The sequence below is a fragment of the Micromys minutus genome (genome assembly GCF_963924665.1).
Source record: "Micromys minutus genome assembly, chromosome: 27".
In the NCBI taxonomy this organism is placed as follows: Eukaryota; Metazoa; Chordata; class Mammalia; order Rodentia; family Muridae; genus Micromys; species Micromys minutus.
This window is the reverse complement of record NC_137962.1, coordinates 22,240,439-22,253,554: the sequence shown is the minus strand read 5'-3', so window position 1 is coordinate 22,253,554 and position 13,116 is coordinate 22,240,439. Positions and strand designations below refer to the sequence as shown.

The following is a 13,116-nucleotide window of genomic DNA, read 5'->3' as shown; positions in this document are numbered from 1 at the left end:
AATTTTGACATATAATCCAGATAGTGTGGTCATACCCTTCTGATCTTAGTGTCTTGTTTATTTTGAGCATCTAACGTGTTGCCTGATTGAGCAGTAATTTGAGGAGTATAAACCAGTGCGGGTGGGGGGATAACTTGAGCCCTCTCTGGAGCCTGGTTGACTCCTCTCAGCATTTCCAGTGCCCCCAACTCTGGCTCTGCACCTCCCTTCCCTCAAAAGTATGACTCTGTGTACACAGCTCAGTTAACAAAGTCTAGCTTGAACACTGGATTGAGTTTCTAATTTGTGGGTTGGTTTTTTGTTTGTTTGTTTGTTTTTGTTTTTTTGGTCTAGCACCCTTTGAATACCATTTCAAATCAAATGCTTAGATATAAATGTTCATAAATTTCTAACTAAAACTATCAACTGTGTGACTTAATTTGACAATAAAAGCAGTTATTAGAAGTGTAACTTCTGGGCTGGAGAGGTGGCTCAGTGGTTAGAGCACTGACTGCTCTTCCAGAGGTCCTTAGTTCAATTCCCAGCAACCACATGGTGGCTCACAACCATCTGTAATGGGTTCTAATGCCCTCTTCTGGTGTGTCTGAAGACAGCAACAGTGTACTCACATACATAAAATAAATAAATTTTAGAAAAAAAAGGGTAACTTCTGAAAATGGAAAAGAAGCATTTTTGAGCAAAATAAGAACATTTGGCACCAGCCCACCTGCACAGCGCTCGGAGATGGTGATGGATTTCAGCACGTGTAAGGGAAAGGTTTCTGTTGGAAGTATCAAAGTCCAAGAGTGACCAAAGAAATGAAAATGTGATCATATTTAATTTAAACAAACAATAATCTGTGGAACAATGTCTCATCATACACACACACTACACAAAAACATACACATGTGTGTAAAAGAAGATGTGAGATGATAATGCTGCAGAAAATGTTGAAGACGTGTTAAAATCCTTACAGCCCAGGAACTGATAAAGGACACGGGCTTGAAAAGAAAGGCGACTGACCACACCCAGGTACACTCTGCATCTGGTCCTTGAAGGGCCATGGATAAAAGCTGTCAGAAAGGCGGTGCATGAAAAATTCTATTACCAATATTTAAAGAGACGTTCCAAAGCAAGAAAGGAAATCTAGAGTCTGCTACAGAGGGGTTAGTTTGATGAGGGAGAGTCCCCCTCACAGACAGAAAGTAGCTCCGGTCCCAGACACCGCTGAGAGATATGAGACCAACGAGCAGACAGCTCAGGGATCAGAGAGCTTCCTGTGCAACTGTGTCTCCAAGGAATGTCAGATGCTATAGCCATGAAGTTCCAACCGCAGGACTCCCTGAACATGAGTTGGCCAATGATGACTCCAGTAGACCTCCCAAAGTGGATGAGGGAAAGCCCTTAAAGGGTTAAGGCAACTGAGGAGAGCTGATAGCGGGACAGGTGGCCATCCCTGTGGAAGGGGACACCAGTTGTTCGGTGCTAAATGGTCAGGCCTGAAAACACACACAGATAGCATGATAGAACTAAACAGGCTATATTTAGAAATATATGTATATGGGGTGGCGCTTCCATAAAGCCCGGCACCCGCCCTGTCAGCATGGGGTAAAGCACAGGAGGCTGTGAATTTGAAGGAGAGGGGGGAGGGGTATGTGGGATGGTTCTGAGGGAGGAAGAGGATGGAATAAACATAATTGTAATTGCAAAAATGAATGTTTTTTTCCAAGATAAACTCATAAAATTAGGATGGTATTTCCAGCCTTGGACATTTTTAAAAGCAGAAAGAAGAGAGAGGATTCCAAGAAGGAGTGAGCGGGCAAAAGTAAGGCAGGGTTTACACAGGACACTTGGCCACAGGGCATCTGCATGACATTTGAAAAGAAATCCTGGCTGAACTGGCAGCTCAGCAGCTCATGACCCTCTGTGAACTGCACTTTCGGGAAGCTCAAAACACCTGGCGAGGGCCCATACTAAATCCGTCAGCACACACTGACATATTGCCAGGCTGCAGAAAGGGGGTCTTCACCCACACAACCTGATGGCAGCCGGTCTTCGGGGAAACTTAAACACCAGTTCCAAGCAAAATGCCCTGACCCAGAAAGACAAATATGATATGTATTTGCTTATATGTCAATTTGAGCTTTTAAGTCAGTGATAACCAACCTACAAGCCATAGAACCTCAGAGAGTAGGTTAAAGTAAGGGACCAGAGGGGACAGGTAGATCTTGTAAGGAAGGAGAAATAGATATTTACAGATGGTTGAGGGTCTGAAATGGGAGAATCAAGTGAATAAGGGAAAAGGTGATGGGGTTTGGAAGGAAGAGACAACTAACGTATAGGGGCGTGTGAGGGGTGGTGTGGAAAGCAAGTGCACTAGGAACTTCCTAAAGCACATCTATGCATGAAGGAAACCTGAATGGAAACACTAAATAAAGGAGACAGAGATACCGAATTGCTCACCAAAGATTCCAGGACAAGGTTTGGGTTGCATCTAATTGAGTTGTTGGCCAAGTTGGCCACACAGCACTCCCCAGACAACTCATGCACAGGGCTGGCAAAGGTCTTCTGTGCCAGATTATGGCTTCCGGTTTAGTGTTTTTATGGGATGCCTTGAGCACAAACAAGTGGGTCCCTCACCCTGAGCCCTCTCAGGATCTTTCTTCTGATGGTCTGTCTTGTCCGACTTCAGTGTGATGGTTTTTGTATTATGTTATCTTGCTATATATTTTTTAAAATAAACAAATGCAAACAGCCACTGGGATAAAGGTTGACAACAGAATTGTCATTTATGTCTACTGGGAGAGGAAAAAAATCAGTTTTTCCCAGTGAAACAACGTTGGGCATATCAACCACTCCAAGACAAATGTCACATTCAGAAGTAGTTGAACAACAAATACTGGACTCCACCTTTGTGTGTGTGTGTGTGATTTAAAGTTGAATAAGTAGGAAAGAGGAGAGAACCTAGACAAACTTGGGGAAGGAAAAGAATATGATCTGTGGTGGTTTGTATATGCTTGGCCCAGGGAGTGGCACTTTTAGGAGGTGTGGCTTTGTTGAAGGAGTGTGGCCCTGTTGGAAGAGGTGTGGCCTTGTTGAAGGAAGTGTTTCACTTTGGGGACGGGCTTTAAAATCCTCCTCCTAGATGCCTGGAGAACAGTCTTCTGGCTGCCTTTGGATCACGGTGTAGAACTCTCAGTTGCTCCTGCACCATGCCTGCCTGCACACTTGATGAGCCTTGATGATAATGGATTGAACCTCTGAACCTGTAAGCCAGCCCCAATTGAATGTTTATAAGAGTTGCCTTGGTCATGGTGTCTTTTCACAGCAATAAAACCCTAAGACATACTCAAAATATATTTAAATTTAAAAGTTATTTTAAATAATAAAAATAGTTTTAAAAAACAAAATACTTTGTAATGGGTAATTTATAATCAATGCTAAGTTTATTGCTGATATCTTTAAAGATGAAAAGTCAAATATCAAGATGCCAACTGGTTTAGTATCTGACAAGAGTATGATCTTTGCTTCCAACATGGCAACTGAAATATTGTTTTCTCCAAGAGGAAAAACAAAAATACTCTGTCCTCCACCATGAGAACATGACGCACAGGATCATCTAAGAAGGGCTACAAGGGCTCACAGAGACTGACCTAACAATACAGACCCTGTATGGGTTTGAGCTGGGTCTTCTACATATACATTATGGTTGTGTAGCATGCTGGTCTCATGGGACTCCTAACAGTGTGAGTGGGGGTCTCTAACTCTTTTGCCTGCTTTTGGGACCCTTTTCCTCCTCCTGTGTTACTTCCTCCTGCTTTGAGATACATACCTAGACTTACTGTGACTTGTTATACAATGTTCAGTTGACATCCCTGGGAGGGTTGCTCTTTTTTTAAAGAGAAATGGAACAGAAGTGGATCTGGGAGAGAGGAGAGATTGGGAGGAAAGGGGGAGGGGAAAACTATGGCTGGGATGTAATGTATGAAAGAAGAATTTAAAGAAATACTCTGTCCTCAAATAGCAAAAAGGATGAAAGGGAGAAAGGACCTAGCTAGTTCTCCCAGGTCTTTAGTAAGGCTGAATGATGATCCTACCACACTGTAACCACTTCCTAAAAGCCCCAGTTGTTGAAACTGTTGCATTTGAAATTGTCTGGATACAAATTTTGGAGGAGACACAAATACTCAAGCCACAATGATCAGCAGCAAGAAACCAGGACCTACCTTCAACATCTTTTTTAGAATCTCCTTAGTTAAGTATATAAGTTCATTACTTCCGAGTTACAGTTTTTCCTAGCAACTGTAGAACATAACCCATCTAAACTCTATGGGACTGTATATAAATATCTTCTTTTATTCCAGTGTCCAGTGAAAAAACAGTGTGTCCCATGCAGCAACTTTAATATTTATATTCCTACCAACAGTGTTCAAAATAAAACAAATCCTATAACATAATAAAAGCTGTCTTTGCTGCGCCCCTCAGCTCAAACTGACCCTCACTAGAATATCTCTGAGCATATCCACATTCCAGATTCTTTAAGAAAATTCAAGTCTTTTCTATCCTGTGCTTCAGAATTCTCATATCTAACCATTACTCAATTCTAATGTTTCCAATATAGTTTACATTAGCACCCCACATGGGATAGCAAAATTTTCTACATTGTTTTCTATAGCTACTATAACAAATTAACGGATTCTTAGTTGCTTGAAACAATGGAAATGTAACCTCTTGTGGTTCTGGAGTTCAAAAGCATGGTATCAGCAGTGTTTGTTCCCACTGGAGGTCCCTCGGTGGGACCTGTTCTGTGCTTCTTCAGCTTCTGGTAACTGTTGATAACTGGCTACATCCCTCCATCTCTACCTTCATGACCACACTATCTTTTTCCTTTTCTTGTATCTCCTCAGCCTAATTCTTTGTGAGGACGCCTGACATTATATTTAGGGCTTGCAAAATAATCCAAGATGATCTCATCATGACATCTTTAGTTTAATTTAATAAAATTTTACAAGTTCTGGGGATTAGGACCTGGGTGCACTGTTTGGAAGGCACCATTTACCCACCACATAGTGAGGGACAATAACAGCTATTAAAATAGATATGAAAAAATAATATGCCATGTTAAAGAGATAGATAAGTATAAATTGAATTTAACTTTTTTCAATAACCTTAACTTGATTTTTCTTATCTAAGCCAAACTACAGATATGTTGAAACAAAACAGGGAAAATTTTACTTTCATAGAGATTAACATCCTTTCTTTAATAAGATGAATTTGATGATGATGATGATGATGATGACCAAATAAATAAGAAAAGTCTGTATGATGATTATTGCATAAGAAAAGAGCATAGAGCTCAGTAATATGTCTTAGCTCAGTTCACTTTGATATTCCTAGAAAGCATTTCAGCTCCCGTGTGGTCAGGAAGAAAATAAACTTAAGACTATATATCTTAAAAAGATGCCCTCTTATTCCTCCCTAACCTCTATCAGTTCTCTTTCAGGCTTTAAATAGTTGTCTTAATTCAGAGAATTCAAATACTTCTGTCCTTCCCATTGTCTTCTGTCTGGCTAATGAGGAGCTGTGTAATTAGTGAGTCCAGACACTGGCTTCAGTCTGAGACTTCAGGGATATGGGCCCAGCATCCCCTGGGTGCCAAACATAGCCTACAGATACATGAGCACGGGTGGCCTTCTGGTTGGTTCTGCTAGAGAGTTCCTTAACTAACATTCTTAAAATAACAGCATTCAGAATATCACAAAGGCAATAAATACTCAGAATAGCTCAGGTAGATGGCTGCTCACTTGATCTGAGATCTGAGATCAGTGGTGAAGTCTTAATGACATGGGTACCTGTGTGAAATACCGGCATCTTTGGTAGTTTTCCTTAGTGTTTTGCCCTGCAGGATGACCCCACTCTAGGGCTCACTCCAGAATTATCCACTCTAGGAGAACAATCTTAATGCTGTAGCATTTCACGTGTTTCTAGGGCATTCTAAACCCAACACTTGTTGGCAGCAGTTGGGAAAAGACCTGCTTCTCCCAGAACACCAGAGCAATGCTCTTGTGACTAGTCTCTCCTCTCTCTCTCTCTCTCTCTCTCTCTCTCTCTCTCTCTCTCTCTCTCTCTCTCTCTCTCTCTCTCACACACACCCTCCATCTTTCTCTCTCCTCTCTCCTTTCCCTTCTTCCCTCTCCCTTTATCCTCCCCCTTCCTTCCTTCCCCACTCTCCCCCTCAGAAGACTTTGCATACAGTACATTGACTTTCATAGGGGCCAGAGTGTGACGCTTCCTCCTCCAGAGACCCCTGAAGACCCCTGAAGACCCCTGAAGCATGGTAATGTATATGCTGGGTAGCTGGTGCTCCTCCTAATTGTTCTTTCTGAGAGATAATAACTGAGTCTTAACTTCGCTAGCCATTCTTTCCTCCATCCGTGATCCATTCCAACAGCACTAGACACTGCATCTCCTCCTTGGTCCAGCCGGCTTCCTTCAGCTAGAGATGGAAACAGACCCGTGGTTGGTAGACCCTCTCTTTCCCCGAGTTAGCTCCTGTGGTCTGTCTCTAAACACGTCACAGTTCCAAACGCTTTAGACAGCTTCTCAGGAAGGTCTCTCTCCCCTCACTGCATGACATAGGGACGAGACATCTTAGAGCTTTTGTCTAAGTTCCTCCATACTTTGGGACTCCAAAAGATTGCAGCACCTCCCTCCAGAACACAACAAGAATATCAGAAATCATTATCTGCTTCTCCCCCTGCTTGCACAGAACCCCTGTTAGTAAGGTTTTTCTGTGACTAAAACCACCGTGGATATATTAACCACCGAGACAGTGTGAATGGTACGGATGTGCACAGGAAATGAGTTGAGATACCTTGGGCCTAAATAAGTCCTACATTTTCCTTCCAGCTACAGAGATGCCTTAAATTACATTGTCCGGGCTGATCTTCTAAACCCCACCTTCTTATGCCTAATACATCTCCAAACAAGCAGTGGGTGAGAGACTATCGAGAGTCCTTCTGAGATCCTCTTTTCCCAACTTTTACTCTTAATCATCTCTTATTGATCACCAGTCTTTAGGTCTCACCCATCTTTGTATAAATCTGCCATGAGTCTTAAGTGTCAGTATAAAATTAGGTTCAAGTTTTTCACTCAAAGTAGTGAGTGGAACCTGAGACATTCAGCCTGCTTTGAATTTGTTATCCAGAATGTAAAAGAATCTAAAATGCACATGGTCATTATGAAACCCCTAGAATGTGAACTGAGCTGGTTCACCCCTCGCTAAGCAACCTAGTGGTTCCCCAACAGCCAACACAAGGTGAACTCAGTGGTTCCTTTGGAGATGTTTTCTAACAATACTCTGCTTAAGTATTTTTTTTAACCTTATTGGTCTTTTGCATATATATTATGGTTTTCTGATGTCTTTGTGTGTGTGTTTATGGGTTTCTGTGTGTGATTGTGTCTGGATTTTTATGGCTTTGAGAGAGAGAGAGAGAGAGAGAGAGAGAGAGAGAGAGAGAGCATGTGTATGGGCTTGTGTGAGTGTGTGTGTGTGTGTGTGTGTGTGTGTGTGTGTGTACATATGTATGTGCTTATGCTTTTTTGTTTTTCTCTGTTGTTTGCTTTGTTTTATTCTGGTTTGATTGTTTATTTACCTGCTTGTTTTCTAGAGAGAGTGAGTAAGAAGGCATAGAGTTTGCCAGGTGGGGAGGGGAGGAGATGCAGAAGAAAAAACCCTTGGTCAGAATATATTGTATGGTAAAATTTATTTAAAAATTTAAAAATCTCTAGAATCAAGGTTCTGAGGGAAATGGCTACTTCGGTAAAGTGCTTGTTATGTGAAAATTGGGGTCTATGTTTGATCCCAAGCACCCACTTAAAAATCTCAGGCCAGTGGTGCATGCCAAAAAACTAGCACTGGAGAGATGGAGACAGGAAGATGCCCAGTCCTACCTGCCAGCCATTCTGGCTGAATTCAGGGTCCAGTGAGAGACCCTGCAGTAAGGAAGACATCCCTCGGTGACCTCTGACCTTCACATGCAGTGACCTCTGACCTTCACATGCACACTCACATATGTGCACACACATATACACATGCACACAAACATAATTACAATAAAACAAAAGTAACTCTAGGATCAGTTTGAGATGCCCTTTAAGATGATGAGGAAGGTTGGATCCTTTGAGATGCTTCTAAATGTAAAAAGATATGTTCCTTCATCTGAGTTATATCATCAATGTTATAAGAAAAAAATACTCCAGAAATGCTACATTGTTCTTGAGTGGGTCTGCACGCTCCCCAAAGACCCTGTGTTTGCTTCTCCTTGTGACTAAAAGTAAAATAGTTAATCATCCAGGATGCTCTGCCCACAAATAATTTTAAAACATCCAAATCCTTGAAAACAATAGAACAAAAAACACATCACGTCACATTGGCTTATGTAAACCTCAAGGACAGCATTTGCTTTCAACAATATTCATAAACTTATTCCCACAGGGTTATCAGAAATTGTAACTACAAATGTCTGAGCTTTGGCATCTCTGGATCCAGCTGAAGTTACTCGCCCATGTCCCTCTGCTTGGCCACACTCACAGGTAACCTAGGCTGGGATCTAAGATGCTCTTTAGCTTTGGCTGATGCATCTGCTCTTGGAAGCAGAATTTAAGCTATAATTGTGGAAGGAATAGCAAGATATATGTTGATACTGAAAGGCATATGTTATTTTGGATCGCTAGACTATAAAAGTACAGTGAAAGGAACGACAGCACAAGCCAAGCCACAAGAAAAAGATTTCAGTTGTTTAAGGAAAAAAACCTGAGTCCCACACGTGCTGGTAATTCCAGCATTACTGCAGGAGAATTGGGAGGGAGATCAAGGTCTACCTATGCTAAATAATGTGCCAAAGCCTGCTTGGGAACTTTCAGAACTTGTCTGAATGAAAGAAAGGGAGGGAGAGAGGGAGAGAGGGAGGGAGGGAGGGAGGGAGGGAGGGAAGGAAGGAAGGAAGGAAGGAAGGAAGGAAGGAAGGAAGGAAGGAAGAGGGGAGGGAGAGTGCTGCGGGCAGGGCAGGGAAGGAAGGGGAAGGAAGAGCAGGGAAGGGTAGGAAAGCGGAAAAATAAAACAAACCCGTCCTTTGTGCAGTCAGTCCAGAGCCACAACAAATGTCTGTCCATCTACCGGCCTTTCAAAGTCCTGAATCAGAAAAGTGTGACTTATCCTTTTTCCTCTCTTGTTTTCTTTCTGATGCTAGCCAGAGACTGGGCAATCTTTAACACTTAGGGTTCCCACCTTCTCTGAAAGTTCCCTCCCTGCTGTGTGTCTGCTTGTCCACAAGGTGGCTAACCTCTATACCTAACTCAAACAGCGCCCCCTTCTTGGGTTTTTCTTTTTATAGTCTAATAAAATTTTCCTCAAGCTTCAAAAACAAAATTAAGCTAGGGTGATCGAGAGAAATTCCAGGATACTGTGTGGTAGGAAAATCGCTCTTTACTCATGGGGAACACACCTAAAATACTAGACTAAGAATTAGAAAAACAACGATAGAATATTCTTTTGTCCTCACCACTCAGTGTCACATTTCAAATGGGTACAATAAAAATACCTCTCCAGGCCTCAAATACGTACTGGGATTGTTGTGAGAATAAATAAGAGTAAGAAAGTTCTGTGCACACGGTTTTTCACTGTTAACAAAATGTCGTGTACTGGTAAGAAAGAGTCTGTGGCTTCCGCTGAACGGAGAACGAGGGGAGTGGGGAAGTTTGAACAGCCCCATGTTGATACGGTGTTCTTTAGACGCGATGAAGGGCTCTGCGCAACACTAGAGCATGTAGCGAAGACTGCACTGTACCAATAACCCCGCAGTATTACATGTCTCCAAACCCTGCGGAGGAGAAATGGGATTCTCTGAACCATGAGCAGAGAGCGATGAACCTCATCCGAAGGTGTACGCCGAAAGCAGCAGTTTAGACAAAACGGAGAAATGCTGGAGCAGACAGGATGATGCCCTAGACAACGGGGAGGGGGGGAGCATAGAAAACCTCACCCCACTTTATACTTTATTCCAAGGACGTACCATTCACAAATGGCCTGGAGCAACCACAGCGTCATCACGGAGTTCATTCTCACCGGGCTCTCTGACGACCCCCTGACCCAGGCGCTACTGTTCGCACTGTTCCTGGGGATTTACGTCCTCACCATGACGGGGAACCTGATGATGCTCCTGGTGATCAGGGCTGACTCCCACCTCCACACTCCCATGTACTTCTTCCTAAGCAACCTGTCGTTCCTGGATCTCTGCTTCTCATCCGTCACGGTCCCGAAGCTGCTGAAGGACCTCCTGTCTGCGAAGAAGAGCATCTCTGTAGAGGGCTGCCTGGCTCAGGTCTTCTTTGTATTTTTTTCTTCTGGTACTGAAGCCTGCCTGCTCTCCGTCATGGCTTATGACCGCTACGCTGCCATCTGCCATCCCCTGCTCTACGGCCAGGTGATGAGAAACGACTTGTGTGTGAGGCTTGTGCTGCTCTCATGGGGCGTGGCCTCTCTCAACGCAACCATCATCCTGCTGTTGGCTGTGAACCTGGACTTCTGTGAGGCTCGAACCATTCACCACTACACCTGTGAGCTGCCTGCCCTTTTCCCCCTGTCCTGTTCGGATATCTCCATCACTGCCTATGTCCTGCTTTGCTCAAGTTTACTGCACGGGCTGGGAACCTTTATCCCAATCTTCTTCTCCTATGCCCGCATTGTCTCCGCCATCTTGAGCATCAGTTCCACCACGGGGAGGAGCAAAGCCTTCTCCACCTGCTCCTCCCACCTCGCTGCTGTGACCTTGTTCTTCGGGTCTGGCTTTCTTTGCTATCTCATGCCCCCTTCTGGATCTTCCCTGGATTTGCTCTTGTCTTTGCAGTACAGCGCAGTCACGCCCATGTTGAACCCCCTCATCTACAGCCTGAAGAACAAGGAGGTGAAGGCGGCTGTGAAGAGGACCCTGAGCAAGTATTTGCTTTAGGTAGTAAAATGACGTAAAACCGTGTGACTATAGTCTTTTATCATACATCCTTCAATCACACAATTTCAAATATTGGGGAAGGGGAGGAGTCGTTCTTCTGGGGCTTGCCTGAACATCTAATCTCATCATTCCAAGCTATGTGGGCTTTGTTTTTTATTGTTGTTGTTGTTGTTTTGGACTTTGATTTGGAAAGTCTATACTCTGTAGGCTGGAAGAGAACATCAAGATAGTTTTCCACGGAGTAGAATAATATGACAGCGAAATAGCAAAGGTGGACAGACCGACGTTGGGAACATGGCACAGAGGTAGAAAACTAAAAAGAACGCGGCTCTAAGTTCAGAGCTCCCTTGCTCCCACCAAAAGGAAGGAGGAGGGGAAAGGAAGGAAGAAAGGAAGGAAGGAAGAAGAGACAAGTGGGGGAGATGTAATGGTCACCTCAGGATATTCTGAGTCTGTGAAGATTTAGTGAATTTTCTAATGATAACTTTACTAAAAAGGAAAACAAATCCCTGTGTCAACAAAGCTCAAAACTGCATGTAGACTATTGTGAACATAAGAGTGTGACATGCTAAAGCTATGAAGCACTACAACAAAGTCTTCAGGACAAAATGTATCATTAAGTACCTATTAATAAACAAAACTGTCTACATGTTCAAGCCCAAACTTTGGAAAAATAACAAAACCTGAACCCATAGAGTGGCTCAGTTGGTAGAGTACCTGCCTAGCATTCACGAAGCTTTGGGTTTGACCCCCAACACCTCACACACTGATCACAACGGCACACACCTGTTATCCCTCCCCTCAAGTGTGTAAGAGGATTACAAGCTCAAAGTCAGGCTGACTTGGGTAGCAAGTTCAAGGCTATTCTCAGCCTCTTGAAACTCTGTTTCAAAAGTCAGGGGAATACTTGGAGACAGCTTTGTCTGTAACATACTTGCAAGTACAAAAGCCTGAGTTCAATCCCTGACACCCACATAAAAAGCTTGGCTTGGCATCACACACTTATAATCCTAGCTCTAGGGAATTAGGAACTGGTGGACCCCTGAAGCTCAATGGCCAGTCTAACCAGTCATGAGGTCCCAAATCATAGTGAGAAGACTCTGTCTCAAAAACCAAGGTAGATAGCTTATAAAGAATTACACCCAGATTGAACTCTGGGCCCCTCACACACATACACAGAAGTACACATATCCACATACAAGTGAGCATTTACTTACACATACGCCAAAGAAAGACAAGCAAATGAAATATAATAAAAATAGAACCAGAATCATAACTAAAAGTGAAATTAATAGAGTATTGAAGATAAATCTATGTGCCAGTTCTTTTTAAAAAATATAAAATTTGGCATATTATTAGAGATGATATTCAAGAGAAAAAGATGGAGAAACTAATTATAAACTACTGAGATAAAGAACATTAGCCAGGTGTAATGGCACAAACCTGTACTCTTGGCACTTGAAAGAGGAGGCAGGAGGATTACAGGTTGGAAGCTAGCAGGGACTAGCAGCAAGACCCTCCCTCCTTATCTCCAAAGAGATAGAGAAAACAAAATGGAGACAGAAAAAGAACAAAAGTGAGCCATTAGATTGGAGTGGGGGGGGGGCGCTCCAAAAAGCTGGGTGTGGTGGTGCACACATCTAACCTCAGCTCAAAGCAAGCTGAGGCAGAACGATCAGGAGTTCATCACTAACTTTTTAAGTTACCGTTACTAAACTTTAATGCTATTTACATTTTCCTAGAGTAGAATAATAAAGAACCTTATACATTTTCAGGGATAAAGTAGGTGTTCAAAATCTGAAAAAAAATCAATATTCTCAAATGGCTATATTAAACAACAATTCTAGACAAAATATTAATTCATCTAATCCACAGGCATACTGACAGATTACTAATCTGCATGCAGTCCATGACCAGGATGAATATATTACTGATTTGATTCTTAAAATAGTTAAGTAGAATAATCATATATTCACATGATAAATTCTTTTTTAAATATTTTTTACGTTTGTAAACTATGAGTATGTATGTGTGTTTTGGGCTGGGGCAGGAATATAAATGCAGTTTCACAGAGACCATATGGATTAGGACTCCCTGGAGTTAGAATTATGGGAGGTTGTGAGCCCCC

The 13,116-nt window shown here is 42.7% G+C and overlaps 1 protein-coding gene across 1 annotated transcript; it reads left to right on the top strand.

Moving 5' to 3' along the window:
* Positions 1–6,218: 6,218 nt before the first annotated feature.
* LOC308438435 (olfactory receptor 8S1-like) lies at positions 6,219–10,988 on the top strand (the record flags this gene model as incomplete). The annotated part of the gene is made up of 3 exons (XM_080939807.1): positions 6,219–6,316; positions 8,477–8,574; positions 10,046–10,988. Exons 2-3 carry the CDS (start codon positions 8,501–8,503, stop codon positions 10,986–10,988), a joined length of 1,017 nt encoding a protein of 338 aa, XP_080795933.1. The 5' UTR covers positions 6,219–6,316; positions 8,477–8,500.
* Positions 10,989–13,116: the final 2,128 nt, after the last annotated feature.